Source organism: Stylophora pistillata, chromosome 13 (assembly GCF_964205215.1).
Source record: "Stylophora pistillata chromosome 13, jaStyPist1.2, whole genome shotgun sequence".
Classification (NCBI taxonomy): Eukaryota; Metazoa; Cnidaria; class Anthozoa; order Scleractinia; family Pocilloporidae; genus Stylophora; species Stylophora pistillata.
Window position 1 is genome coordinate 21,734,115 of NC_142531.1, and position 26,164 is coordinate 21,760,278.

The 26,164-nt window shown below is 37.7% G+C and overlaps 2 protein-coding genes across 2 annotated transcripts; both read right to left on the reverse strand.

Annotated features, from left to right (window-relative positions):
• Window positions 1-3,502: 3,502 nt before the first annotated feature.
• On the reverse strand, window positions 3,503-4,914 carry LOC148718146 (alpha-1A adrenergic receptor-like). Its single transcript, XM_088743852.1, has one exon. The coding sequence runs from the start codon at window positions 4,810-4,812 to the stop codon at window positions 3,919-3,921; it is 894 nt and encodes a 297-aa protein (XP_088599978.1). The 5' UTR covers window positions 4,813-4,914; the 3' UTR covers window positions 3,503-3,918.
• Window positions 4,915-23,716: 18,802 nt separating this feature from the next.
• LOC111329342 (neuropeptide FF receptor 1-like) lies at window positions 23,717-25,001 on the reverse strand. Its single transcript, XM_022934013.2, has 2 exons — window positions 24,435-25,001; window positions 23,717-24,118 (listed from the first exon to the last, which is right to left on the reverse strand). The coding sequence occupies exons 1-2, from the start codon at window positions 24,793-24,795 to the stop codon at window positions 23,817-23,819; spliced, it is 663 nt and encodes a 220-aa protein (XP_022789748.2). The 5' UTR covers window positions 24,796-25,001; the 3' UTR covers window positions 23,717-23,816.
• Between the last annotated feature and the right edge of the window lie 1,163 nt (window positions 25,002-26,164).

Genomic DNA, 26,164 nt, shown 5'->3' on the forward strand with positions numbered 1-26,164 from the left:
TCTCTATCTATCTATCTATCTATCTATCTACCTATCTATCTATCTATCTATCTATATATCTATCTATCTCTCTATCTATCTATCTATCTCTCTATCTATCTATCTATCTATCTCTCTATCTATCTATCTATCTATCTATCTTTCTATCTATCTATCTATCTATCTATCTCTCTATCTATCTCTCTATCTATCTATCTCTCTATCTATCTATCTATATATCTATATATCTATCTATCTATCTATCTATCTATCTATCTATCTCCTACCCTCGACAAAAAGATAGACTCCCGCGATATTTACTCCAGGGTGCTCGCCCAAGTGATTCATTAACTTTTAACTGAAAATACTTTTTTCAAAATAACTCGGACGCTTCTGCAGACTAAGTGGCTATTCTAAAGATCCATTTCCTTCGGCAGAGGGCAAATTATAGATACCACATTAATGATTCATGTAAGAGTGTATGAAATCAAGTAACTCCTCATGTAATTTAAGTTGAATTATAGCTCCTGTTGAATGGACGTGTCGAAACGACATAACGAAACGACGAAACGCCATGACGAAATGATGAAACCACAAAACGACGAACCGATGTGGTCGATGACGAGTCGGACTCGTAAAACGACGAGTCGAACTGACAATACGACGAAACGAACTGAAAGTTCAACGAGTCGAACTCGGAAAACAACGACTCGACATAACGAAACGACGAAACGCCATAACGAAACGACGAATGGAACATTTTGTCCAGGATCTACCTTCATAGTTACCAATGTCCAAAATCGAAAACCGGCTACTAGCGTCCAGCATCCGAAATTTACCATTCAACCAATATCAAAAATTTCTTTCTTGCAAGCCTAAGATGAGTGCGTAGAATTAAAAAGAGAATCCATAATTAAACTTTGCTCTAATTTTATCAATACTAAGAACGAAATAAAGAAATATCATTTTAGCTAGTATTTTTGGGTTCAAAAGACTCCGAAAACTGATTATTGAAAACAAACTGGCTGTTTGTTGAGATGCCAACCTTTCTAACATTTGCGGGATTTTTCAAGTTTTTTTCCTTGATTCCCACGGTAAGATAAACATGCTCCTCTACCACTGACATTTGTTTTAAATTCTCTCATAGATTATTTGTCCGTGCTCATCAAGTTGTTCAAAATGAGAATATTGTTTTCAGAACAGGAATGCACCTGTTAGTCTTTCTTGATGGATTTTCTGTCAAAAGCTGATTCCCCGCCTTTGTGTTAAACTGCGTAAACTAACACGCTTTATCAGTTTTGAAAAGAAGAACAGTGCTATCAATGGTGACAAGGGATATGGAGCCAGGAAAAGTGTACAAGTTGATAAAACTGTTTTTGCAGTCTATAATAAGAAGTAATATGGGTAATCACTCTATTTACTGCTAACAGTACAAGTGTCAGTGGAGTCGCTAAAGTGTTAACCGAAGAGCGAGGAGCTTTCCCTTCAATTAAAACTTGTAGACACTCAGTGGATAATTTATGAGAGATAATGAAAGTATGTTTCACTATTCCATCAAATACATGCAGCTGTTGGCAGAAAAGTTGCTTTAGAGTAGAAACACGCAACCAGGCAACACTCTATAGTTCTTATCCGTTGGCTACGTCGGAAACATCAATCTCGTGCTACGATAACTTTGAAATGACTGTCCAAACTAAAAATGATCTCGTGTGACATGAAAGAGGCAAACTGCTCGCTTGAGACTAAGAACTTTTTCGATGTAGAGTATTCACTGGTCATGAGTCTTATCATTGCTCTAATTCAAACTGTTTGAAAACAGTTTTCATCTCGTGTGAGAGTTCGCGAGCAATTAATTGGATTTGAAGATGTGCCGCGAGAAGAAGCATTATCAGTAATGCTTTGAAGAATACGGTGTAAATTAGTAAGAACGTAGGCCTTTCTGCGGTGAATTGGTCCATGCTAGCAAGATAGATGATAAGTCGATAAGTGGTCAACAGAAGTGGAATTGTCCAGCAGGTCGCAATAGTTGTGACTGTCCTAGAAGCCGTCAGGAAACGGACATATTTTAACGAATCCCCTACGGCGATATAGCGTTCAGCAATCATGACGATCAAGCCAATGACAGACACGTTTTGGTAGAAGTAGGTGTTAATGAATGAATGAATTAATGGATAAATGAACTAACGTTGAATGAATGAGTTAACATTTAGATAGCGAAAATTAACATATGCATATGATCAAATGCGCTTTACAATACTGTGCGGGGGACTTTAACAGACTGCCAGTGGCAGTTTACAATCAACAAAGGCGAGTTTTTTACAGATGCCCCCTAACCTGCTGGAGACGGGGGCTTACGGTTTATTCGTCCTTCCGAGAAGACTAGAATGTCTATCCATTTCTTGATATCATAGAAAGGTAGCACATTCCCCTTAGTTATTTTAAGACCGTGAGTATTGGTCCGGCCTGGGCTCGAACCCTCGACCTCCCGCACAACAGTCCAGCGCTCTAACCAATTGAGCTAACCGGGAGGCGGTTGGCGAATATTAGACAAACATCGTTGTTTCACGTATGCACAAAGCACATCGTGGACGTCGGAAAATATCCACAAGTAACGCTAATATCGGTCACCGCTAGTGAAAGGATGAACCAGTTCGATGTTATCCGCGATCTTCTTTCTTTTACGATGATGAAAACAACCCAGCTGTTTCCCACCAAACCAAAGGAAGTGAAAAACAATCCTAGGATCCAGTACCAGACCAACTCCATTCGTTACTGGCTGTGAGACTGAATCTGGATTTGATGACGTGTTTTGATGGAACCAGAGATGTTGAATTAACAGTTTTTTTTAAGAATACAATTTTGCGGAAGCGAACACCTTTAATACAACTCTGTGTGAGGCTATTTATAAATACATATATATTTAACGATTATTCCACGAGCGCGCGTTGGATAGGAGATGATAGATAGCCAACGAGGCGCGTAGCGCCAAGCTGGCTACATTCATCTCATATCCAACAAGCGCGAGTGGAATAATTGTTTTATTAAAAACGTTAAATTAAATTATTAAATTTTATTAAATTTTAAGCTCCCTTTTAATTTTAAGCTGACACGTACGCTTGCCATATTTGTAGATTAGGGTATAAATGTCTTGAATTACATTATCCAATGATCTAGTTTTTAATAAATATATATATCTATATATAGAGGGATTAAACTTGGTGTCCGTGAAACAGTGCTCGATACAAATAGTAGAGCGGGTATAATGTATGGTAGGCGGAAAAAAACAACTACATATACATCCCTACAGACCTGTTTCGTGGTTGCCCATTTATCAGGGGATTTTAATGGCAGAATAATGCAATACCATCGCTTATTTACCATACTAATTGCTAATTAACATGACATGCTGCATAAATCATGTTAATTAGCAATTAGTATGGTATATAAGGGATGTATATATGTAGTTGTTTTTTTCTGCCCACCACACATTATATATATATTTATTAAAAACTAGATCATTGGATAATGTAATTCAAGACTTTTTATTGGCTTAGCCATTATGGTATATCAGCCAATATACCATAATCTACAAATATGGTAAGCGTACGTGGCAGCTTAAAATTAAAAGGGAGCTAAAAATTTAATAAAATTTAATAATTTAATTTAACGTTTTTAATAAAACAATTATTCCACTCGCGCTTGTTGGATATGAGATGATTATAGCCAACTCGGCGCTACGCGCCTCGTTGGCTATCTATCATCTCATATCCAACAAGCGCGAGTGGAATAATTGTTAAATATACTTTTGATAAAAGTTAAAAAATCATGAAGGTTTGATAATCGCGTACCTGGGCGAGCCCCTTAGGGAAATTTTCCCGGCAGCTGCTCCTCTTTACTTTATTTGCATATTTTGTTTTTACGTCGTGTACTTGACAAAATTCACACCTGGAAGGGACGTAGTTTGAGTTTCCTCCTACGACAAAGCAAAGCTTTTGATTCTCTTTTGATGTCTTCTTTAAAGAACGCGTACACGAGAGGATTTAACGTAGAATTGGCCAATTGGAACAAATTTCCTGCCGCTAGTTCATGGTCAGACACAGTACAAAGATTGAAGAAAAAGCAGATTGTTTCATGGATTTCTATTCCGTAACATGCTATAAATGTAACAACAAGTACAGTCACCAACCACACTGTGGATGCTTTTAATCCAACATTTCTAACCTCCATTATTTTTACCGAGTTTGCCGCTACGTTAAATTGAACCTGCTTCAAAAGAACTTTCATATCCTGAGAGAGTTTGCGAGCAATCAATATAATGTGAAGATGTGCCGCGAAAAGAAGTACTGTTGGTAAAACTTGGAAGAGTGCTGTGTAAATAGCATCGAATGTAAGCGTTCCTACAATGGAATCCTCGATGCTGGCAAGATTGATAATAAGGTGATAAACGGCTAAAAGAAACGGAATTCCCCAACAGGTCGCAATAATGATGATTATGTTTGTAGTCGTCAATAAACGGACGTATTTCAACGAATGTACAATGGCGATATAACGTTCTCCAATCATAGCGGTCAAACAAAGGGCAGAAGCTTCTATGAAGAAGAAAGCTATTTCTAGGCGAATGTCGTTGTTACATGTATCCACAAGCACATTGCAAATCATAGATGCAGGAAAATATCCGCATGTCACACCCAGATCGGCCACCGCAAGGGAAAGGATAAACCAGTTGGCTTTTGTCTGCAATCTTCTACTTTTCGCGATAATGAAAATAATCCAGCTGTTTCCCACAAGACCAAAGAAAGTGAAAAACCAACCTAGGATCCAATCAAAATCCATTCTCTACTGGCTGTGACACTGAATCTGGATAAAAATGTACTGGCGACTAGGAGCGTTTATAGAAGCAGAGGTGTTTCACGGTGCAACTCAAGAGAGATCTCATTTAATACAAGCCTGTGCGCCGCTGGCTATAGAGTTAAAAGAAATCTTTTATATGCTTATTTGAAAAAAAAAAAAATTCAAACAAAAGAAGTCCTTTTTTTCACGAGCGTATTGCTCTTAGGCAGCCACCCAATTAATGACAATAATTGACGTTACTGTCATATTTTTTCAAAAATTCTGCATATTCGGGTCTTTTGCAGTAAAGAAGATACCTGTGTTTAGACATCACTTTTGTTATTCAAATAAATGAATCAACAGATTATCGCTTGGTCTCGTCAGTTAATCACACTGTAATAGTTTTCAGAATGTAACTCAGAAGCGATCTCTTTTAATACAAGTCTGTGCGCCGCTGGCTACGTAGTTTAAAGATAACTTTTATATGCTAAGTCATTTATTTCAACAGCGAATTTCTTTTAGAAAGCCGCCCAATTAATGACAAGTGACGTCACTGATATATTTTTGCAAAATTTCTGCATTTGGGGTCTTTTTGTTTACGTGGATGGCTTCAAAATTGCAACAACACCAACAGAAAAAAGAACATACCCGTTTTAAGACATCGCTTTTGCAATTCTAGTAACTCAATCTACAAACAGATTCATTCAGTTGTATCGGTAAAATCACTCCTTTAATTGTTTCTAATCAGGCCACATGTACATACCACGCAATCTAGTGGAGCTTTAAAAGAGCCATTGAATTATAGAACGAAACACATTTTAACAATTTTGATAATTTAATATTCTAAAAATACGAAAACAAGATGGAAGCCTAGAGAATTATCGATATATTTACGGTCGGAAGACTTAATTTAACCACCAAAGGAGGTTTAGTTCATAGCGACAGAAAAAAGCCCTTGTCATCCTCAAGAAATGAAGTGTACTTATGCAAAGGATGACTGCACTGGCCAGGATTTTTGCCTCAGCACCCTTTAGTTTTTAAATAACCTCTGATATGTGCCTGGGCATGAGGGCCACAAAGGATGGCACGAAATACGAGTCAGTTGCGACGTAACTTAAAAGCATGCTCGCGGACTTCTTATGATTACGCCGAAATGTAAAAAACCGTTGTTCTCCAACAAGCAGGTCCTGATAGAAACATAGTTACGAAAAGCTATGTAGAAAATGGAGAAAAAAAAATAGCGCCCTTATTAGATATTGCATACGGCTTTTCTTTTTTTTTTTTTTACGCGCAGTTGGCGTGGTAGACGCGCATAGCTTTTACTGGCGCCATAAAGAATAAACATGACTTAATGACTTAAAATTAACTTTTCAATTAATTTTAACTTCTGGCTCATTTTGTCACTTTGTCAACACTTAGCCAATCAATATGGCTGATTTTATAATTTTTAGGGATGCACCTGCTGGGAATGGACTCAAGTGGACCGAAGACTTCCTACTTGAACTGAAAATAATTGCGCAACATCTCTTTAATTCCATTATTTTGCAAAACAAAGTATGCATTTGTGACTAATAAAGTAAAGTAATTTAAAGTAATTTTCACTGTAATTCAATATTCTTTAATACTTAAAACGAGATGAAGGCGCGAAGCTGGTAATTTATAACAGCCCTGTTCGAAAGAGCAGCTCTTAATTAACTTTCCACTGTTCTTTTTATAAACGCAGAAGCTGAAAAGACTACTGCTCTTGCTGCTGATATATATATGCACAAGCGAAAAATTACCTTTAATAGAATTGACTTCATGCGTCATTAAAAAAAGCCAGATTATAAGAAAAGAAACACTAAGATGTTGATAATGGGTTTTCGCAAAGCGACTTTAAGACTGTTACTTTTAATGTAACTCTGTGTGCGGCTAGCTACAGAATGAAAAGGTATATTTTAAAAACCTTTTGGAAATCAAAAAATTGCTCTCTAACAGCTTTCCTCATAAGAGCAATAAGTTTTATAGATATTTTGTGCAAATCTTGACACGAATGGCTAAAAACTTGTAAAATGATAGAGAATAAACCTGTTTCAAGGCATCAAATTTGGTTCTCAAATAGATCATTACAAGTAGACTGTCTGATCACCTTCCAAAATGTGAATGAGTGTTATTTTTTCCTGTGACATCCACGTTAAAATAAACATGTACTACAACCTGTGGCGTTTGTATTAAGTTTCTTATGATTTCTTTTTTTGTCGGTTCTAAGTCCAGGAACGTTGGCGGAAGCAGAGGTCTTTGGATCACAGGCTTTTACAATGCGACTCCGATGCGATCATCCTTTATACAAATTTGTGTGCAGTTGGCTACAGAGTTTAAACTTACAATGGACACTAGAACACAATTTAAAGAAACCCATCCTCATCAGCCAATTGCTCTATGACAGCTTACCATGTAGGGACAATAACGTTCGTGATATATTTTTGCACAAATTAAATGTAGCACGGATGGCTTCAAATTTTCAAAATAATGAGGAACATACCGGGTTTAGGAAGTCACCATTGTTGTTCAAATAAATCAATCAACAAACTGAGTAACTCCCGATGTCATTAGCCTACCACCGTGTGATAGTCACTGAACACAAAGGATTATGTCACCAAGAAAGTTTACTATAATTCCTTTTATCCTTCAGGTGTGACACTGGTGGTAGCATACCCTTTGCTGTTTATTACAAGAAAATACGCATTCATTTGCGTGTGAAATTAAAACGAACAATTGGGTGAAGTTACATTCTTTTGCGACGAAATACGATCATTTGCGCGTAAATCAGATTCAAGAACAACTTTTGCACTTTAATCAGCATTTAATAACAATTTTGGGCATTCTTATTCGTCATTCGTCAACAAAAGAGAAAAGTATACTTTCATTTGCAGTTGCACTAACATTCAAGTCATCATCACCATCCTCATTAAGCAATAGAACACATTTTTCCGGGCTCTATCGCGTGACGAGGCCGTGCGAAATGTTGGGAGAACATGACATCGGGAAAGCTCATAAATCAAGATCAATCATAGTTTTCAACGCACGAAGAGAAATTTCGTAACTCCGCGCGGCCATGTAATATCCTCTAGATATTTAACTGTAATGAAAGGAGGGGGGTGATAAGGAATAGGGAATGATGAAAAGTTTATTAGTTGATCAAACTGCATTCGAAGCTCAAATGGAAATTAAAGGGATTTATCACTCTGATAAGCGACAACAGCAGAAATGTCAGATAAATCGTCCGAGGGTAGGAGCGATATTATTTGCAAATTCAACAACTTTCGCTTTGCATAATTGAAGTATCCCTTACATTTTTTGGCTGTTTGATCACAATGTTGCACCAGAGGACAACCTATTGGATTGTTGTAGCTGGTGTTGAACTTCAACTGATATAACAGCCCAACATTCTAGACTACGAAAAAACCATTCTTAATCTACCGATCGATAGAGCCCTTAGTAAACTTTCCGTGGGCAATTTTGAACAAAAAATAAAAGGAAATCTGCTCTCGCGAGCTAGAATGAATATGCACTGGCGAAAATGAGGTTTTAGCTGTTTAGACGCGTCCCTTTTAATTGAAAGTTCCAAATAACTAACTGAACATTTCTGACAGAAAATGTATGCACCTTTCACTGACCCATCAAATACATGCAGCTGTAGACAGAAATGTTGCTTTCACAATGCAAAGGGCCTAAGCTCCATCTTCTGCAGGCTGTGAGACTGAATCTGGATTTGATAATGTAAATTTCTTGTTTATTGGAGTGTCGATAGAAGCAGAAGTGTTTAATTCAACGGGTTTCAGAATGCAATTTGGAGGTGTTCTCTCTTAGTCGGCTGGCTACGTAGTTTTAAGATATAATTTACATGCCTATTGAGTGGACAACGAAAGAAATAGAAGTTCTTCCTTCAGTCACTAATAGCTTCTTGACAGTCGTCATATTGAAACCAATAGCTGTCGTTCCTGAGATATTTTACATAGTTTCTGCATTTTGAGGTCTTATTTCTGACACGGATAGCTGCAAGCATTCAAACAATATTGAGACAATAAGTTAAAAAATAAGTTTTAACTTGTCTGCCATTTGTCAAATTAACAGTGAGACTAATTGTCTATTTGTCACAGATCGTGGAGGCTGGAAAATATTCAACGGTGACACACAGATCAGCCGCCGCCAAGGAAAGGATGGACTAATTTGTTGTTGTCTGTAATCTTCTTTCCGCGATGATTGAAATAGCCCAAATGTTTCCAAACAGACCGATTAACTTTTACTGGCATGGTAGATCTCCATGAAGAATAAACATGCTTTAATATCGTTTACTTCATTTGTAGTTCAAGTTCACATTAATTTTTAACTTACATGTAATTTGACAACGAAAAACCAATCAGTGAGACTTATGTTATATTTTATTGAAACACCGGCTATTAATGGACTTAAGACTTCCTACCCCACGATAACTAAGAAATGTGCTACACCACTCTAAGTCCTCCAGAAACATACAGCGTATCTATCCATCTGTATATATATTTCTGGGTGTTTTTTAATTCGAAAAGCAAGTATACATTATATTTAAGATGAGTGTCTATCCTTGTGTCTCAGTGTGGATCTGATTTTGGCACCACAAAGAATAAAGAATTTTAATATCGCTTAATTTTCAATAAATGTGCGCTTTAACATCAGTCATGGCTTTTTCAACAGTCAATGGTTTTTTGACAACCTCTCTACTCATAACAATAAGTGAGTGACATCTCTGATATATTTTTGCATCGTTTCTGCATTTTCGAATCTTATTGTAGACAAGGAAGGCCACAAGGTTGCAAATTGGAGAAGAACATACTTGTTTTAGGACATCACTTTTTTTTATTCAAATTTATTATATCACTTGCGGTACCCGTGGAAATACAAAGCAAAAAGCATACTTGTAGGCTACTTATAGTTAAGCCGACATGTGAGAAGAGTCTCCTTGAAAATTGCAGATCACCGTGGAAAAAGCAATACGAAAATCCATCTTAATTAAATAGGCGACTGGGGATTTTACCGACTTCAGTAGATGTTGCATAGTAATTATCCTTTTCTTTTCAACGAATAGTTGGCGTGGTAGATCTGCGTACCGTGTTCTGGCTTCATAAAGAACAAATCTACTTCAATATCGTTTACGTTATTTGTAATTCAAGTTCACATTAACTTTTAGCTCATATGCAATTTTCCAAGGCAAAGCCAATCAATGAGACTTAGGTTATATTTTATTGCACACCTGCTATTATGGACTTAAGACTTCCCACTTCACATAACTAAAAAGTGTGCTACACCATTTTAAGTCCTCAAAAAACATACAGTGTATTTGCCCAGCTCTATATGTATTTATTTTATGTTATATGTTATATTTTATTGACACACCTGCTACTACAGGTCAGTATTTTTAGAATGCAACTCGGCGGAAGCGAACACCTTTAATACAACTCTATGTGAGGCTGGCAAGAGAGTTAAAAGATATCATCAAAATATTTAATAGTGTTACGGTATTTTCACAACCGACAGAAAGATACAACTCGTACCAACTCAACTACTTTGTTAACTGACGTAATAATCTTACAACGGAGCGATACCAATAACCAATAAAATAACTATTTCCTCTTATCCTAAAGCCTTCTATAAAACTATAATCTCAGTGCACTACTGCACAGCTCACAGTTCTCTTCAATGATCCTCGTAGCTTATCGATGTCTACAAAACTTTTCTCAAGGTAGCTTTTCACACGGCTGACGATTCCAGTAATGGTAAATAAATCCAACGATTCTCTCTATCCGGTTCTGTAACAACACTAGCTCCTCTGGGCTCTTCACGACAGCACTAACTCACTGAAAAAAAGGTCTAACTTTAACCGATCGCGACTCCTTATATATGTTTTACAAAATGTTCCAGAATATTCTTGGGATCTGTAAGACAACTATTTTTAGTATCATTACATCACTATTGCATCATAACAAAATATGCTAACTGAGGGTTCTAGAAAGTTCTATTTAGAGTTTTTAATGAGTCAGCATGACTAAGCGTTTCAGAAACTTTCTAAGTTCTATTTTTAGCAATTCCGTAACGCAACGCTTTCTAGATAATATACGGGCACTCTCCATAACAATAGGCATCACTCAAACAAAGACGTCCTGCTTTCACCAGGCAATTGCTCTCTGACGGAACAATAGGTGAGGACACTGAAGAACTGAAAACTTGCAAATAATAGAGAGCATATCCGTTAGGAGATGTCACTTTTGTCATTGAAATGACACAGTGAACAGAGTAACTCATATCGTGTCAGCTAACTCCCTAGAGATGGTCACCAAACACAATGGATGATGTCGCTAATAACTGTTCGCATAATTCCATTCAACCCCCTTATCTAGTGATGTACATGCTTTACTTACCCTGAAAAAGCATTATTGCTACAAATATATAATACAACACATTTTCTTATAGCGTTGTTTATCCTAGGACGCTGCAACAAAGCGCAAACCAGAGGGTTAAAGGCGGGGGCTGATAAACAATTGTTCTTAATCGTTTTTAACTAGACCACAAAAAAGGAAGGCTTAATTCATGGCAACGCAGAGTACGCCCCTGTCATAATAAAGTACATTTGTGTGATGGATGACTGGACTGGCTAGAAATTTCTTTTCGGTAACCTTTGCATGCCAACAGCCTCTGACAGGTTTATTGTCATGGGGCTATGGTTCCTAAGAATCCACATGATTTATTGATATTTAACTTTTCGTTCACTGAGATGGCAACTAACCAATAATTAAGGGTACTTTTCACCTTCAGATGCCGAAGAAATCATTTTTTCTTTTATTTGACTAAATTGAGGTTAAACATTTTACCTAACGCTTCCAAAAAATATATTAGAATCTGGAAAAGCGTCCAAGCTATTTAGAAAAACGTATTTTCAAATAAAAGTCGATAAATCAGGAAGGTGTCATAACCGTGTACCTGGGCGAGCTCCTCCCAGGGTAATTCCCACGGCAACCGCTCCTCTTCCTGATAATTGTATATTTTATTTTATTAATTGCATATTTTGTTTACGTTGCGCACCTGACGAAATTCACACCTGGAAGAGACGTAGTTTCAGTTTCCTCCTGCGGCAAAGGAAAACTTTTGATTCTCTCTTTATATCTTCTTTAAAGAGCGCGTACACAAGAGGATTTAAAGTAGAATTGGCCAATTGGAGCAAATTTGCTGCTGCTAGTTCATGGTCAGACACAGTACAAAGATTGGAGAGAAAGCAGATTGTCTCATGGATTTCTATTCCGTAACATGCTATAAATATAACAACAAGTGCAGTCACCAACCACACGGTGGACGCTTTTAATCCAACATTTCTTACTTCCATTATTCTCACCGAGTTTGCCGCTATGTTAAATCTAACCTGTTTCAAAAGAACTTTCATCTCCCGAGAGAGTTTGCGAGCAATCAATAGGATATGAAGATGTGCCGCTAAGAGAAGTATTGTTGGTAAAACTAGGAAGAGTGCTGTGTAAATAGCAACGAATATAAGTGTTCCTTCAGCGGATTCCTCTACGCTGGCAAGATAGGAGATGCCTTCATATACGGCTAAAAGAAACGGAATTCCCCAACAGTTCGCAATAACGATTATTATGTTTGTAGTCGTCAATAAACGGACGTATTTCAACGAATGTACGATAGCGATATAACGTTCTCCAACCATAGCGGTCAAACAAAGGGCAGAAGCTTCTATGAAGAAGAAAGCGATTTCTAGGCGAATGTCGTTGCTGCATGTCTCCACAAGCACATCACAGCCACAGCAAGGGAAAGGATAAACCAGTTGGCTTTTGTCTGCAATCTTCTACTTTTCATGATAATGAAAATAATCCAGCTGTTTCCCACTAGACCAAAGAAAGTGAAAAACCAACCAACGATCCAATCAAAATCCATTCTCTACTGGCTTTGACTCTGAATCTGGATGAAAATGTACTGGCGACTAGGAATGGAAGCACAGATGTTTCACGGTGCAACTTGAGAGAGATCTCATTTAATACAAGTCTGCGCGCCGCCGGCTATAGAGTTAAAGAAATCTTTTAGATGCTATTTGAAAAAACACTCAAACAAAGGAAGTCCTTTTTTCACGGGCGTATTGCCCTTAGGCAGCCACTCAATTAATGACACTCATTGACATTACTGTCATATTTTTGGAAACATTTTGAATATTCGCGTCTTTGCATTAAAGAAGATACCCGTGTTTAGACATCACTTTTGTTATCCATGGATAAAACCATTACTTTTAATGAAACTCTGAGTGCAGCTGGATACAGAGTTAAAAGGCATGATTTAAAAACCTTTTTAATTCACCTAAAAGCAACCTATGCTTATCAGCAAACTACTCTCTAACAGCTTCCCTCATAAGAGCAAAAATTTTTACAGATATTTTGTGCAAATCTTGACACGAATGGCTAAAACTTGTAAAATGATAGAGAACAAACCCGTTTCAAGGCATCAGATTTGATATTTAACAAATTTACTGCACATTTACTGACATATTTTTTAAAATTTAGCTTGCAAAACATAATTTTTATGATACAGTACATTTTCTAGTGTTGTGAGGCATTTTGAAGGACTGTTATTTTGAGTCCTTTTTCTTTGTTAAGTCTTGGCTACGTGTTATTTTGGTAGTTTTATAGTTTTGATCTTTTATTTTTAGTATGTACTTGAACTTGGCTCAGTTCGCAGACTCCCTTGTTACCGTGTTAGACATTTTGATCGCTTGTTGTGGTTGGGAATAATTAGTTTCGTAGGTGCAGTGGTCATGTTTGGGTTGGTAAAGCTGACCTTGAGTTTTGCCCACACTAGAGTTCCTGTTTGCGTGCGCGATTCTTGTGCGCAGCTCGATCATTGGCGTTTAAATTGGTTCCTTGATTCTCGCCGAGTACTTCGGAGAGAGCCACCCATTTTCCCCCTCTACAAAATACCCATTTTTTCTGTCTCCGTATACTCTGCGACCTTTTCATAAAAACAGAATATTCTTTTTATGGTCTTTACGCTGATACTGGTGGTAGTAAAATACACATGTTGCGGAGTGCACCGAGGAACAAGAAACTCGTTCACCAAACATTACTGAGGCAAATAGTGGTCAACCTGTCTTTTGTACTGAATACACTTGTTAGAAAAATTAACGTTAAATCCGATGACCTAAACAGTCAAAGATCGTAAAAGAAACGTACTATGACTAGGGTTTAAAAAAAAAAATTTCTTGTTTTATTCTTAATCTGTAATCTGCACTGCTGGAGGAAACTCACTTTACATCTTCTGAATGTAGATTAACTTTGAGAGAATGTAGTTTTAAGTGCCTCTTCCGGCAAAGAAGAGCTTTTGATTCTTCCATGATACCTTCTTTAAGGAACGCGTACACAAGAGGTTTTGATTAAGAATTGGCGAAAGGCAACAAATAAATGCTGTTAGTCTATGTTCAGAGTAATAACATCGGACAGAAGTAGGTGGAAGCAGGTCGAGATGTGGATTCCTCCATAATCCACCACATGTCAAGCACAGTCACCCACCTCAGATTGTAGAGAATTTAATCCTAGGTTTCTCCTTGTAGAGTATAGCCATTCCATCATACTGTCACTTTGATTGTTGCGACCAGCATTGCTAGACTTCTCACGTTTTGTATCAGGGTAGAAGTTTGTTTTAAATGCGTTTTGTAGTCAAGCAAACCTTTGGATTCCTTTTTCATGTCCTCTTTAATAAGCGTCCACACAAGTGAATTTATGACCGAGCACATCGTGGAATTGTTGTTTGAGTACAGAAACCGTTCTGTAGCTACACACTGCATCTTCTCTCATCATAAGTCAAACGTTCTGGGCTAAATTTAGGCTAATTGATAAAGTTCACTTGTGTGTTTTAACTATTTCTTTTCTTGTAGTCACCAATGCTGTAAGGAGTTCCAATCCCTTCTTTCTACTCTGAATGACCTCGGAAGAGACGTACGTTAAGGCACCTCATGCGGTTCATTAAAGCTTTTGATTCTCTCTTGATATCTTCTTTAAAAATTGCATACACAAGAGGATTCAACGTAGAATTGGCAAAAAACAGCAAATTTGCAACCACAAGTTCAAACTCTGACGGATCACAGACATATAAGTAAAAGCAAATTGACAGATGGATTTCTATTCCGTAACATGCAATGAATATGATAATAATTACAGATGTTAAACTCACAGTGGATGTTCTTAATCCCACATTTCTAGCTTCCACTATTTTCACCGAGTTTGCCACAGCGTTAAATCTTATCTGTTTCAGAAGAATTTGCATATCCCGAGAGAGTTTTCGAGCCGTTATAATGATTTGAAAATGTACCGAGAGTACAAATATTGTTGGTAACACTACGAAGAGCACTCTATGAATTAACACAAATGTCCGCGTTTCTGCAGCGAAACGCCCGCTGCTTGCGAGATAGATGAGTTGACAAATGGCCAAAAGAAATGGAAATGCCCAACAACTCGCAATGATAATGACTTTCCTGGTAGTCGTCAGGACACTAATGTATTTCAACGGATGAACAATAGCAATGTAGCGTTCTGCAACCATGGCGATCAAGCAAATGGCAGAAACATCTCGAAAGAAGTAGAGGACTATATGAGGAATGTCGCCTGTACATTCAACATCATCGCCCACTTCGCAGATCATAACTGCCGGAAAATATGCACATGTAACACATACATCGGCCACCGCCAGGGAAAGGATGAACCAGTTGGCTGTTGTCTGCAACCGTCTTCTCTTTGCGATAATGAATATAACCCAGCTGTTTCCAACCAGACCGAAAAAAGAGAAAAAACAACCAAGAATCCAATCAGTATGCATCTTCTGCAGGCTGCTAGACTGAATCTGGATTCGATAGTGAAATTTTTTTTCTACTTGGAGTGTTGATAGAAGCAGAGATGCTTAATTTAGCGGGTTTCAGAATGCAATTCGAAAGTGATCTCTTCAAATAAAAGTCTGCGCGGATGGCGATTAAATATTAAGATATAATTTACATGATTAATTAATTTTTTCGTCACCAGCTAATTGCCCCTTGGCAGTCCTCCCACTGAAACAAATAGGGAGACATATTTCAAAATAATCGAGACATTAGGTTAAAAAATAAGTTTTAACTCATCCTCTATTTGTCAAACAGTGAGACTTATTGTTTATTTGTCACAGATCATGGATGCTGGAAAGTATCTAATGGTGTCAAACAGATCAGCCACCGCTACGGAAAGGATGAAACAGTTTGTTTTGTCTGTAATCATCTTTTCGCGATGATTGAAATAATTCAAATGTTGGCAACTGAACAAGACTGACTAACTTTAACTGGCGTGGTAGATCTCCAAGAAGAATGATATCGTTGTAATATCTTTTACTTCATTTGTAATTCAAGTTCGCTTTAACTTTTAACTCATATACAATTTGCCAGCGCGAAGCCAACCAGTGAGACTTATGTTATATTTTATTGCACACCTGCTATAACGGACTTAAGACGTCCTACTTCACATAACTAAAAAGTGTGCTACACCACACTAAGTACTCCAAAAACATACAGTATATTTGTCCAGCTCTATATGTATTTCTGTGTGTTTTTTTACTCGATAAGCGAATATGCATTATGTTTAAGGAAAGTGTCCATAAATGTGTCCCAGTGTGGATCTGATAATGAAAACTAACTTTTACTGGCGCCTTCAAGAATAGACACCTAAGTATTGTTTAATTTTTAATCAATGTTCGCTTCTACATTATTTATCCCTTTTTCATCACTCAATTGTTGTTTGACAGCCTCTCTGTTAATAACAAGAGCTGATATATTTTAGCACTGTTTCTACATTTTCGAGCCTTATTGTTGTCACGGAAGTCCACAAGCTTGCAAAATGATAGAGAACCTACCTATTTTAGCACATCACTTTTTGTATTCGAATTTATTATATGCGGTGCCTGTAGAAAATACAAAACGAATAGCATGCTGGTAGGCTATTTATAGCTAAGCCGAAACGTGAGAATTTCCTTTTTTTATTTCAACATTTGTACATATAGAATATATACAGGTGCTAGAACAAAAGGATACAGCATCCCCTACAAGGTTCAAACACCTTACCCAACCCCATAAACCTAAAAACAAAACACATATATGACTAAATAAAAGCATCTTAACAAGGATATGCGTTTCTTTTATTCACTCTTCTGCATTTCGAACAAATAATCTTGTACGAGCGAATATTATACCGACTAAAAACATAATGCAAACGCCAGAAGAAAAAAGATTTGAGCTTGCGCTTAAAGTCCAGGGAAGTAGCTAACTTAATGTCATCAGGAATACTATTCCACAAAATGATAATTGTTTTGAAGAAAAAACCACGGAAAAGTGAGGTGCGAGTTCTGTTTGTTCTAAGATAAAGTTCAGAACTAGCTCGGCGAGAGCACCCCATTAGAAGAAGCATTTTCTTCAAAATTGCATATCACAATTAAAACAGGGATATGAAATACATATGAAATAAAAAGAGAAGGGGGGAAATTACTGACTTCGAAAGATGTTGCACAGGTTTTTCCTTTTTTATTTACAGGTGGTGTGGGTAGATCTCCCTAATGAATAAGCATGCTTCACTGTCGTTTACTTCATTTGTAATTCAAGTTCACATTAGCCGATCAGCGAGGCTGTCGACACACCTGCTATTAATGGACTAAACACTTCCTGCTTAAAAAAAAATGTGCTACATCACTCTAAGTCCTTTAAAAATATATAGTGTATTCGTCCATCTCTACATGAATTTCTGTGTGATATTGAATTCGAAAGGCACGTATACATAAGAAATTTATTCAAAATCAAGCTGCTCTATAACGCTAATTTTATTCTTACTTAAGACGAAACAAAGACGCGAAGTTAAGAACATAGAATAACGAAGATCACAAAAGCATTCATTTTTCATTTCCAAATTTTCCAAAAAAATTATTTTTGCAATTAAACTCTCCACATACAATTATCTTATAACCTCTCGCCATTTCAGGAAGTTTCCCTATATTTTCCGTGACAGCCACGGTAAAATAAACGCGACATTTGTATTAAATTTCTCATAACTTATTTGTTCCCGCTCATTTTACTAGTGCTTTGTAGTCAAAAGTTAGAATAATATTTGGGGAACACCAATCCACCTTTTACTTTTCCTTGATGTATTGCCTAAAGGTGATCCACTTCCATGCTATACTTTGAAAAGAAGAGCAATGCTATTGTGACAAGGAATATGGAGGGACGAAAAGGGGTTTGGTTGATCAAACTGCATTGACAGCATTTATTGAAAACTAAAATGATGTATCACTCCAATGAATGACAACAGTAGAAATATTCAGTAAAATCGATATTATTTCCAAATTAATAATGGCTGATAGTTTCGAAAGAAACTGTTTGGGGCTGCGTCGGTGGGAGTAACAAAATAACTTGGATATATCAACAAAGTTGAAGTGGTAAATTGGCCACCGTAACGATTACAAAAGCTGGCGTTTCGAGCGTTTGCCCTTCGTCGGAGCTCTGACGAAGGGCTAACGCTCGAAACGTCAGCTTTTGTAATCGTTACGGTGGCCAATTTACCACTTCAACTTTGTTGATATATCCAAGTTATTTCCAAATTAGACAACTTTCACTTGACCTAACTGAAACATCTTTGACAGTTGCAAAGGGTAATTCGGAAATGGGCTATTTCCAAATTACCTTTCTACTAAATAAAGGTAGTTTAGAATTTACTAACAGGTAAAATATGAATATTAATTTGATGGCCTGCTCCCAGTTGGCTTGTTAGCTCAATTGGTAGAGCGCTGCACTAGTATCGCAGAGGTCAGTGGTTCGAATCCCGTACAGGCCTGAAATTTTTTTCAGGTCTGATTTTCACTATTGCTCAAATAGTGCTTTACTGCGAAGGATCGTTCTCATATACGTCAGGTAAAATATGAGTGGGCAACGCTAGTGATTTAGTGCAGCGTTGATAAAGAACCCCTGAGCATTATATTCACTAGGTTTTTTAGTTGCAAAAACTGAGAAAAACATTTCTTTAAAACAAAAAGTCACTTCACTGAGATGGCAACTTTCAATTTTTGCCTCGACATTCACGGTAGAATTAAATGTCTTCCTCAACTTATGACATTTGCAGTTAATCTTTTATGCCAATTTTACTTTCGCAAGTTTTGCTCTGTAGTTCAAAATTAGAATATCGTTTTCGTAACAAGAATCCATTTGTCACTCTTTCTTAATGGTTGCTAAGGGATCCAGTGTATTAAGTTTAAGTTTGTATGATATGCATTTTAAAAAGAAAACCAGTACTTTGGTGCCAAGGAATATCGAGAAGAGAAGTTTATTAGCTAATGAAAATGCATTCGCAGCCTACGTGCAAAACTAGAAAGACTTACCACTCTGCTGATTAACAACAGATTACCGCCGCCCAGTTAGCCCAATGGATAGTGCGCTGGACTGTTGTGCGGGAGGTCGAGGGTTCGAGCCCCAGCCGGACCAACACTCAAGGTCTTAAAATAATTGAGAAGAATTTGCTACCTTTCTATAACATCAAGAAAAGGTTAGATATTCTAGTATTCTCGGATAGGTACGAATGAATGGAGGTCCCGTCTCCTGCAGGGTTGGGGTAGAAGACGTTAATTTCCCACACACGAGATTACTGTGTGATGGATGTCCTCCCCTGGGGTAGGATGGGTAGGAAGGTGAGATCGATATGGACTGAGGCGGCTGCCAGAGGCGCCTGAGAAAATTGCCGACGTCTGTTCTCAACCTTAACAACATCTCACTGTAACAAACCTGTAATCCAGTTCTCTGCAGAAGGTTTCATTAAACATCATATCATATTAGTATCACATTAACAGAATAAACGTCAGTAAAGTCGCTAGAGTGTAGGGTGAAAAGCGACGTTATTTTCAAATTAAACAACTTTTACTTTTATCTACTACTTTTAATTTTATCTACTACTGTATTTAGTTTGTATATTCTCCCCTAATTGGTGTCCCCAAATTAGTAGGGGATTTGTTCCCTGGCTAGACGGTTTTTGACACTTTAATAAAGTTTCTACTACTACTACTACTACTACTACTACTTTACCGTATTAACATATCTCTTGCTTTTTTCAAACACTGAAGGCACATTTATGACAGCTAATAAAGGTATGTTCTATTGACTCATCAAATGTATGCAACTATTGGCATAAAATCTGCCTTCACATCCGACAGAAGCCAAAGTCCAAATAGTTCTGATTACGATTTTCATTCAGCAAAACGTTAAACAATCGGATAAAATAAAAGTGTACAATTATGTGACACTAAACTTGATAAATGCATCCTCTATGAGTCTATATTGGCTAAGTTCAAACATCAATCTGACTTCTTTGACAACATTAAAATAGCGCTCCCCAAGAGGAAAATGACCTCATGATATACTAATAATAATAATAATATAATAATTAATCATATTTAAGCAGGAAGCTCTTTCACCCGTAGGTGATCTACAGAGAGGTCCTGATCCAAAATAACGTTAAATTGTTAAAAGTAGGTACACAAATTGCAGATATTAAAAAAAAGTACAAAAGTAAGCTATAAATTAAAAGATTTAAAAAAATTATTTCTAAACTGACATATAATGCCACAGGCGGCCCAAGCTCTCTTTGGAAACCACACAAGGAACACAATTTGCATATTTATAATGATTTGTATGGGATTTTCTACAAGAAATCCACTGAGATAGTTAAAAGTGAAAATATTAAATAAAAATGGCTCACCTTGTTCCATACGTGTGTTGGTTGCTCCTGGTGTAATTATTTTACCATTCTACATCTTCTCTTTATGTAGTAGAAAGCCAGGATTAAAAAAAAACCGCTTAAATCAAGTGAAATCGGTAAAATAATGACACCAGGAGCAAACAACACACGTATGGAACAAGGTGAGCCATTTTTATTTAATATTTTCACTTTTAACTATCTCTGTGGATATCTTGTAGAAAATCCCATACAAATCCTTCTAAATATGCAAATTGTGTTCCTTATGTTGTTCTCAAGGAGAGCTTGGGCCGCCTGTGATAATGCCAGTTCTTCAAGTCACTTTCGAGGGAATTCCAGTCTTCAAAGGCATGATAACAGGTTCTTTGTTTAACCCAGTTCTGTTTTACTGACGGAGGTCTAAGATGATCATTGCAACGAGTGTTGTAGCTATGTACATCGCATTTTCTAGATAATTCCAATTTGTTAGATGTAATTCTATACACGCATTTATAAAGATACAAGCAATGATGGAAGTGCCTGCGTTGTTTTAAATTTAACCAGCCGAGCTGATTGACAGCATCGGTTGCAGAAGAGTACAATGGTTTATCTAGTAGTTTTGCCGCCTTATTTTGCAACACCTGCAGATTGTTCATTAAGACAGCATTATCCTCGTGCGTCACGAGGAAGCAAAACGAACCCAAAACTGACTCTAGAACTCACTAGTCCGTACATTATCTTGGCAGCACTTGTTAGTGCTTGATAGGACATCGAGAGCTCTTTCACAGCAATTTTCATTTTTTCTTATCTATTTAATCATCATCACTAGATATGTTATTCACCAACCGGCAGGTCCGTTCGGAAAAAACTGTGCTCGAGGTCTTGGTAACCGCACACGGCCGAGGTCGTAGAAAGGGAGTATTGTGAAAATGATGCCGACTACAGATGTTTCTTTAATGGAACTTTTGCTGAGAAAAAGTCCGTTAAAAGGAAGTGGAATTTCCCAACAGATTGCGATGATCATTACTGTTGTCCTGGTTGTCAGGAAGATACTTTGTACGGACATTTCACACGCTTTGTGACGGGGAAGAGAAATGCGTTCTCAGTCGTAAAAAGGTATCTTTATACACAGACTCCCTCTTAACTTCTTCTTTGATAAGCACACACTCGAGTGCAGACCTTTGAATTGTTATTTGAGAGTAAAAATCGTTTAGTTATGTCACCCTACATCTCCACTCATCATCAGTACTACAAATTTGGTTAAATTCAAATGTATTTGGCATAGTTCACTCGTCTTGTTTGGGCTAAAACCTGTTTTGCAGACAGCATTGGTACTTTGATGTTGGTTTACTACTCTGGTTTACTACCTCTACCAACATATTGATTGTGGTCAGAGAGGTTCGCCTCCAAGCACGATAGACATTGCTAACACCATCAACCAGGCGTTCTTGGCTCCTATGCGCGTCTTCACCCCCCTTTCACCTAACACCTCAACCAACTCTGACCAGGAGAGTGCTTTCCAGGTATCAGAATTCTCTGTTTTAAAGAAGCTATCCGCCTTAAATCCAACTAAGGCAACCGGTCCGGACGGAATCCCCGGTTGGCTTCTTAAAGAGAATGCAGATTTACTAGCACTACCTGTGACTGATATCCTTAACTGTTCGTTTAAGGAAGCACGGTTGCCTCAGTCTTGGAAGGACGCTAACATCACTCCAGTACCAAAGCAGAATCCAATACACGATGTAAACAAACATCTACGTCCAATATCCCTAACTCCCGTGCTTTCTAAGGTTGCTGAAGATTTCGTCGTGGAGAGTTTCCTCAAGCCTGTTGTGTTGGCGAAAGTGGATGTACGGCAGTTTGGGACTGTGCCAGGTTCCAGTACGACACAAGCACTAATAAGCATGGTCCACTCATGGCTTAGTGCTACGGATGGGAACGGTGCAACTGTCAGAACCATCCTCTTTGACTTCCGCAAGGCGTTTGACCTCATTGACCATCAGATCCTAGTTCAGAAGCTCATTTCATACGATCTTCCAAGCGGAATAATTGACTGGATAGTGGACTTTCTGTCCTGTCGCCGACAGCGTGTTAAACTTAGTCAGGACTGTTACTCGGAGTGGGGGGCCATCCCATCAGGGGTCCCACAGGGCACAAAACTTGACCCCTGGTTATTTACTATTATGATAAACGACCTCATCATCCCGGGTACAGACATGTGGAAATATGTCGATGACTCCACTATTTCTGAAACAGTCATGAAGTCTGAGGTCAGCAAAGTCCAACAAGCGGTTGACGAACTCGCGACGCAAGCTTCTGCTGACAAGTTCCAATTAAATGAAACCAAGTGCAAGGAACTGCGCATAACATTCAGTCACTCTAGAAAGAACTTTGATCCAATTAAGGTTAATGATCAGGACTTAGAGTGTGTAGAGCAAGCAAAGATCTTAGGTTTGCAGATATCTTGCGATCTCACGTGGAATAATCACGTATCCGAAGTTGTAAAGAAAGTAAACAAGCGCCTGTATTTTTTGCGTCAGCTTAAGCGTGCACAGGTCAAGTCGGAGGAACTTTTGCTCTTCTATTTGACTTGTATTAGGCCTGTCACTGAATATGCATGCCCTGTTTATCATCATAGCCTCCCGCAATACCTTTCAGTAGATCTTGAGAGATGTCAAAGGCGAGCTTTACGTATTATCTATCCAGATTGTTCGTACAATGAGGCGCTTCTTTTGACTGGTCTAGTTCCCTTACACAACCGCCGCGAGTTCTTATGTGATAAGCTTTTTAATTCCATCCTGTCTAATCCCTCGCACAAGCTCTATAGCTTACTACCTCCCAAGAATGAGTGCGAAGTCAATTTAAGGAGTCAGCACTCTTTTACTACACGGCGCCTCCACACCATTCGTACTCGAAATAGTTTTATCCATCACTATGTCCATAAAGCAATGATGTAATATTGTTTTTCTCTTAATTATATATTTTTGTCTTTTTAATAAGTTCTTCTTAGCCATGTATTTTTTGTAGTATATATTTTATTGTAAATCAAACGTAATTCAGCCTGTGGCTGCAAGGTTTTTGATAATAAACTATCTATCTATCTATCTATCTATCTATCTGGATCCACCCGGAAGGTGTCGGAAAAGTGACGTCAGCCTTGTAACCTCGCAACGCGAAACCAAGGGTGGTCTTTAAGATATTGTGGGTTTGTAAAAGAATAGGCTAGGATCGACGCGATACGAAGCGTGTGACGACTAGAATAAAGATAGGAAAAAAAACTACGCGAGTGACCAGTGTTGCTATAATGGGATTTCCAACAAAGGGACGTATTTTCAGTTTCTTTCTTTGGAAATAGAAAATCTTTGATTCTCTTTTGATATCCTCTTTAAAAAACGAGTACACGAAGGGGTTTAGCGTAGAATTGGCCAAAAGTAGCAAACGATATGCCACTTTTTCATATTTAGACACATTACAGAGATTAAAAGAAACGCAGATTGTCAAATAGATAGCGATCCCGTAACATGCTGTGAATATAAAAACAAGTACTGTGACCAGCCTCACTGTGGATGTTTTTAATCTCGCATTTGCAACTTCCTTAATTTTGACAGTTTGCTGTTACGTTAAAACGAACTTGTTTAAAAAGAACTTTCATCTCGCGAGAGAGTTTGCGAGCAATTAAAAGGATGTGAAAATGTGCCACGAGCAGAACTATTGTTGGTAACACGCCGAAGAGCACAATGGAAATGCAACCAAATATAGCCGTTCTTGGGGCGAACAGTTCGCTTCTAGCAAGATAGATGATGAGTTCACAAATTTTCAAAAGAAATGGAATGGTCCAACATGTCGCAATAATAATGGCTACGTTTGCTTTCGTCAAGAAACGGAAGTATTTTAAAGAATGGACGATAGCGATATAGCGTTCAGCAACCATGGCGGTGAGGCAAAAGGCAGAAGTGGTTATAAAGAAGCGAGCAATTACTAGGCGAACGTCGTTGTTACATGTATCCACTAGCACATTACAAATCAAGAACGTTGGAAAATATCCACAAGTAACACCCAGGTCGGCAACCGCCAGGGAAAGGATGAACCAGTTGGCTGTTGTTTGTAATCTTCTTCTTTTCGCGATGATGAAAGTAACCCAGGTGTTCCCCAACAGGCTAAAGAAAATGAAAAACCAACCTACAATCCAGTCAAAATCCATCCCTCGCTGGCTATGAGGCTGAACCTGGATATGTCAATGTAGATTTACTGTCGAATATGAATCCTGATGGAAGCATAGATGTGAAATAAACGGGTTTCACAGAAAGTGAAAAATCAACCTAAGGCCTACTCTGGGGCCTTAAGTCGCCGCGACTTTGGGCGATTTAAGGCGACTTAAGGCGACTTAAGAAAAATTGGCAGAAAAAACATGGCAACCCCAGGCGATTTAAGGCGACTTAAGGCAACTTAAGGCGACTTAAAGCGACTTAAGGCGATTTTATTTGACTGAAGTGATAAAATCAAAGTTAGCAACAGTCTCTCCTTAAACCCTAAAAATATTTACAGAATCCCTTGCAATAAACACAATAATCATTTTGGTTACTTTTGTATGCTCATAAATCACCATAGTCTAAAATATCCAGATTTCAAACCAATTTAGCCAAAAAATAATTAAACAGAATTACCACAACAGTTATTGTTAAATTATACAGTCAAAGCTACTGAATAAATAGCCAGGAAAACATTACGGGTTATATGCTCCACAACAAACAAACCTATCAAAAATATACACTTAAAGACACACATTTTTATTTAAGAAAAGAAACGTGATTCACATATAACTATCAATAAATTTTCCACATAATCAAGTAAAAAATAACTTGATTATTTTAATAATTTCACAAGCTTCACAAATTATAAATATTGTTATCTTGGTAAATTTGTTTCCCATATTTTTACCACTTGCACTGTCAATTTGTGCATGAAAGTTTGGCAAGTCGCATGCGTTTCCAACAGCATCCAAAATTGCTCGGTCCTTTTCAGGGACCCAACCAATTTGTTGTTCTCCTGCCTCAGCTAGACAAAACAACCCAATACTATACTGAGAACCATGTGCTAAGGTCCTTCGTAGAAATACTTCTTTTCCAATCTGTCCAACTATTTTTCTGGCCGCAGAAAACTTCGACGCCCCAGTTATAGGGAATCTAATCTTTTTGAAAGATCTTTCTCCACTGTTGATCAGATCAGGAGGACCTTCCAAGTACTCGCTTGTTTCTAACCTGCAGTGCTTCATCAAAAAAAAATTAGACAAGTTTAAATTTTAGCCTGGTGGTAGTATTACAGGTTTAAAAGCATTCATTGTTACCTTACAACTGTCCAGAAACTAACGAATCACGACGAAATTTTCCAAGCTGATAAGTGGCTCTATAGTCTCCGCCATTTTAATTCTCCCAATAACCTTTGCGCCGCTCACTAGTTTCCATGCCTCGAAGTTGGGAGCGAAACAACATTGGAGGGATTCTCTCGCCAAGTACGCCCATACTATCTATTACCGAGAAATTTCCTTTACTTCACCTCGTATTGTGTCATTG